The sequence below is a fragment of the Solanum verrucosum genome, unplaced genomic scaffold (genome assembly GCF_900185275.1).
Source record: "Solanum verrucosum unplaced genomic scaffold, falcon-dt-bn FXZP01000067.1, whole genome shotgun sequence".
Lineage (NCBI taxonomy): Eukaryota > Viridiplantae > Streptophyta > Magnoliopsida > Solanales > Solanaceae > Solanum > Solanum verrucosum.
In genome coordinates, this window is record NW_026020175.1 from 1,896,622 (window position 1) to 1,902,670 (window position 6,049).

At 26.6% G+C, this 6,049-nt stretch overlaps 1 protein-coding gene across 1 annotated transcript; it reads right to left on the minus strand.

Annotated features, from left to right (window-relative positions):
* Positions 1-3,672: 3,672 nt before the first annotated feature.
* Positions 3,673-4,293, minus strand: LOC125828923 (glycine-rich protein 2-like). Its single transcript, XM_049508230.1, has one exon. The coding sequence runs from the start codon at positions 4,291-4,293 to the stop codon at positions 3,673-3,675; it is 621 nt and encodes a 206-aa protein (XP_049364187.1).
* Between the last annotated feature and the right edge of the window lie 1,756 nt (positions 4,294-6,049).

Here is a 6,049-nt window from a genome sequence, read left to right on the forward strand (position 1 = left end):
AATTTGAAGCCTACAGAAAGAAATAAAGTTGTACGTAATTTTAAATACTTAATATATATTACTCCGTTTGTCTCAATGTATGTAGAATAGATAAAATTTCAAGAGTCAATCAAATGTTGTTAATTGTTAAGATTTACAATACATTTTACGTAGTTTTCAATAATTTCACATTAAATATTACATATTACTACTTTTGTCTCATTTTATGTGACATTGATAGATTAATTTTAAGAATCAGTCAATTTCATTTTTTGTGTTTTTTAATAAATATTTTAAGTTTTCAATTATCACGATTTATTATATTTTATACATAATTTGTAACGATAGATTAATTTCAAGAATGAATGGAATTTTTTTATATGTATTTATTTTTGAAATATTTTATGTTGTCAATTATCATGATTTATAGTATTTTTACGATAGATTCACCTGAAGAATCAGTGGAATTTTTTTTATTTTTTTCAAAACATATTTTATGTTGTCAATTATCATGATTTATAGTATTTATACGCAATTTTTAAATATAAAAAACACAAAAAAAAAAGACAAATAAATTAAAATGGACCCAATATATGTTATTTTTGTTGTCTCAATTTATGTGACACAAATAAAATTTGGAGAATCATCCAAATTTTCATATTTTAAAAAAAAAATGTTTTAACTTATTAATTATTGTGATTAATGGTGTTAAATTGTCCAATAATATAAATTTTAAAGGTACAACCATAAAAGAAGAATGTACAACACTATCTAAGCACATGTAACACTTGTTATATATAGTAAAAATAATGCATATTACTACTTTTGTCTCATTTTATGTGACATTGATAGATTAATTTTAAGAATCAGTCAATTCATTTTTTGTGTTTTTTTAATAAATATTTTAAGTTGTCAATTATCACGATTTATTATATTTTATACATAATTTGTAACGATAGATTAATTCAAGAATGAATGGAATTTTTTTATATGTATTTATTTTTGAAATATTTTATGTTGTCAATTATCATGATTTATAGTATTTTTACGATAAATTCACTTGAAGAATCAGTGGAATTTTTTTTATTTTTTCAAAACATATTTTATGTTGTCAATTATCATGATTTATACGCAATTTTTAAATATTAAAAACACAAATAAATTAAAATGGACCTAATATATGTTATTTTTGTTGTCTCAATTTATGTGACACAAATAAAATTTGGAGAGTCATCCAAATTTTCATTTTTTTTTTAAAAATGTTTTAACTTATTAATTATTGTGATTAATGGTGTTAAATTGTCCAATAATATAAATTTTAAAGGTACAGTCATAAAAGAAGAATGTACAACACTATCTAAGCATATGTAACACTTGTCATGTGCTAAGTAGTACATATATAGTAATATTATATATAGTAATAGAAAAATATATATAGAAAGGACATATTTATTAATTAACTAAATAATTAATATGTAACTAAAAATCTTGTTAGCTTTTGATTGAAAGCTAACAATATAGTTACAATGATAGTTGCATTGTGGCTATATATATATAAGTTTAGTAACCTTATTCTTTTTGGGGTTACTAAACTTTCTTATTAATCACCAAATATCATTACTCCCTCAATTTCAAATTAATTGAATTGTTGAGACATTTTTCATTTTTCAAATTAACTTAATTATTCAATTTTCAAGACTACTTTTAAAAATGTTCTTTCAATTTTACCCTTCATTAGTTAGTATTGGAATTAATATTAATTTAATGTTTAGTTATTTTAATCATCAATTTGACAATAATTAATAAGGGTAAAAATGAAAAGTTATACCTAATTATGTCTTAAATCTTGTTTTCTTAAAGGTGTGAAACACTTTAACAATTCAATTAATTTGAAATGGAGGGAGTACAAAGCCACAATGTGTTTTAACCAAGATTATATGCAACATTACTCAAATCAACCCCTGGCACATCTGGTAAGGTATTTTAATTGAATTTTGTTGAAATATAATTAATGGAGAACTTACTATTGTATTTGAATCATCTGATATTCAAGGGATATCAAAGAAGGAAATTTGCAGTATGCTCTTGGTGCAAAATTTTTCTAAGGAAGTACGACTACGGTTGATTTTTTTTTTTTTTCCATAACAACTGTAGATAGGGATGACAATGGAGCGGCATAGATGCGGGGCAGGGTGGGTTTAAGACTATGCAGGGCGGAGCGGAGTGAATTTAAAGTTATGCAGAACGGATTAAAGTGAGTTTTTTTAAAATTAACGCGGGATTGGGCGGTTTGTCGGTATATGTGATTTTATGTAGGTTCAAACTTAATTTTAAACTTTTTAAATGTTATAAGAGTGATAAAACGTTATTTATTAAGATAATTTCTTTAAAACTATTAAAACATTCAAGATGGTAAATGGAAATGGTTCAATAAAAAATAATACGTACAATTTTTTACATGTTTCCCAATTAGTTTCTAAAATAATTTTTTTTTTAAGTCACTATCCTATTAAATTAATATAACTTAATAAAAATGAATGAACTAAAAGAATACGCTCATTCAACATATAAATATTCTTTTTTGTATAATAAATATAATTAAAAATTAAAAAAATTTCTTTGTCTCAATTCTCTTTTTCATTACTACACACTAATATTATTTCACATTTTTCATCTTTTTTTAAGTTACTTTGCAAAGAAAAAACACTACTATTTATAGTTAAAAAATCTTAAAGAAATTATGACGACTAAAAAAAAAAAAAGTAGTATTTGGGATGTAAGACAACAGAGTCTTGGAACTATAAATCACAACTACCCATAAAATACATCACTCTTCCACACGGACTTCTCACGACACTAAATTACAAAAAACAAAACCTTAAACGATTCATTAGATATGTTAATCTAGTTCAAATTTAGACTCAAATCTACCACAGAATTGGCCAAAATTCCCATCAGTTCACTTACAAAAAAACCAACATCCCCACGTAAACCACTCACAAATACTCTCTTCGTTCTATTTTATATGTCATCTTTTTATTTTACACTTTTTATTTTGTATTTGCATTAAGAAATAATGTAATTATACCATTCCTTTCTTATTTAATTTTTTTGAAGCTTAAATTTTCAATCAATGAAAATGAATTAATTTATTTTGATTAATTAATTTAATCAATGGACATGAACATTTACTTAACTTTTCTAAATTGGTCAAATATATATTTTCAATGCTAATAATTTACAAGAATAAAAAAGAAACAATATGCTAATTTATGCATGAAATGACAAATATTATGAACATTTATTTATAAAAATGGATGACATATAAAATGAGACGAAAGGAATACATACTCTTCCTTCTTGAAGAAGGAGAGAAATTCATAGATCATTAGTTAAATACTTTGCATCTATAACATAAAAATGGCAACACACATTAAACACTTTATCATTGATCACAATATTTCAAAACATGTAGTATACATGAAGAGTAAGCTACATTGCCAAAATATTCAAAACAAAAGTACTACTATCCAAATAAACATAAGCAACAACAAGGAAGTAAACCAAATACTAATTATCATGATTCATGATCATTCAAAAATAGTAAATGGTTTATCCCTTTTAACAAAATTCAAAATTTAAAATGACATAAATAAAAAGAGTGCAACATCACACCCTTGACACCATCAATCTTCAGCGGTTGCTGCTGTTGGTGCATTCACGAGCAAAATGCCCTTCTTCCCCACATTTGAAGCAGCCTCCGCCGCCTCCACCTCCACCGCCGCTACCACCATATCTTCCAGCACCGCCTCCGCCATAGCCGCCTCCCTGGGTACATTCTCTAGCGAAATGCCCTTCTTCCCCGCATTTATAGCATCCCGCTCCTCCTCCTCCTCCACCACCTCCACCATACCTCCCGCCACCATAACCCCCATCACCTCCATACCTACCACCACCGCCGTAACCACCATCACCTCCACCATACCTCCCGCCTCCTCCTCCATATCCACCACCAGTACCAGCACCGCCACCATAGCGATCGCCACCACCGTCACGAGATCCTCCTTTAACAGGAGCACCATCTGGGCCGGTAACATCGACAGCCTTAGAACGACCATCGTTACCAGATTCAACTTCAAATTCCACAGCTTCACCGTCTGCCAAGCTGCGGAACCCTTCAGATCTGATCCCTGACTGGTGAACGAATAGCTCCGCTCCGCCATCATCTGGAGTAACAAAACCAAATCCTTTCTGGTCACTGAACCATTTAACAGTTCCCTTTTTCCTTTGCACCTGATTACTCTCGGACGCCATAGCTACAGCTCACAGAAAATCCCTAAAAACAAGGCAAAAACTATTAGACTCTTTTTTACTCTCTTGCTGTTCTCACAACTGTGGGCTTTCAACACTGCAGTGGCTCTTATTTATATTGATGAGTTACACCTGGGGTCCTATATGACCAGATATTCCATTAAATGTTTTTTACTTTCTTCAATATTTTATTTATTAAATAATTAAATAATGTCTCTTTTCATTCATTACTTTTTGCCATACTATTATAATGGCAAATTATATTAATTTTTCTTCTTTGACCAAAAATAAAATTAATTCCATTTTTGACATTATATTAAATGTTTTTTACTTTCTTCAAGATTTCATTTGATAAATAATTAAATAATGTCTCTTTTCATTCATTACTTTTTGCCATACTACTATTATGGCAAATTATATTAATTTTTCTTCTTTGACCCAAAAAGAAAATTAATTCCATTTTTGACATTATATTAAATGTTTTTTTTTTACTTTCTTCAAGATTTTATTTGATAAATAATTAAATAATGTCCATTTTCATTCATTACTTTTTGCCATACTACTATTATAGCAAATTATATTAATTTTTTTTCTTTGACCTAAAAAAATAATTAATTCCATTTCTGGCATTATATTAAATGTTTTTTTACTTTCTTCAAGATTTTATTTGATAAATAATTAAATAATGTCCATTTTCATTCATTACTTTTTGCCATACCACTATTTTGGCAAAATTAAATTAATTTTTCTTCTTTGACCAAAATAAAAAAATAATTCCATTTTTGGCTTTATATTAAATGTTTTTTTACTTTCTTCAAGATTTTATTTGATAAATAATTAAATAATGTTTCTTTTCATTGATTACTTTTTGCCGTACCACTATTATGGCAAATTACATTAATTTTTCTTCTTTGACCAAAAAAATAAGTTAATTTTCTTTTGTTATATTTAATTATTATATAATTATTAAATATATAATTCTATTTTTTAAAAAAAATAAGAAATTTTATATCAAATTTCACGGTTAAATTAAAAAGGATTTACTCTTAAAATTTGAAATTGTACCACATAAATCATTGACAGATGGAGTATCAAATAACCAAATAAATATTTATACATATTTTTATGATTTTTCACCTGACGTTTGATTTTTCTAGTCGACATGCATTTAGATTTGGACTTATTTTTTACATTCATTTAACAACTCATATTATATTAAAAATTCATTATTTAATTCTCATGCCCCTTAATTATGACCCACCCAATAACTCTTGCGGAATGTCATCCCACATTCACATTGTCTTCGTCTTAATTCACATTTTCTATTATACGTATATAATTTTTTAGTAGAAAGAAGTAGTGCAATAGAATCTACTTAGTGATTAAATCTTAATGTATGCCTAGTGTTATTCATTCATTTATGTAGTAGAAATTAAGGAGGGGAAATTACGTGGTTAAATAAATATATATTAGTTAATTAGTCATCATAATTATAATTTTAGTTAATTATCACTTGCGATCAATATTTAATGATAATTACGTGGGTTGGAGTTTCGAGTTTGTATAATTTGCACGTTTGTATAATTTGGAATTTGTATAATATAATTTGTATAACTTTTGTATAATGTAATTTTATATAATATAATTTGTAAATTGTTTAAAGTCTAGATGTTTGTGTTTGTATAAATTCGTTGTTTGAGTTTATACAAAAATAGCTCAATTACACAAACATATCCGCGAATTATACAAACTCGCAAAT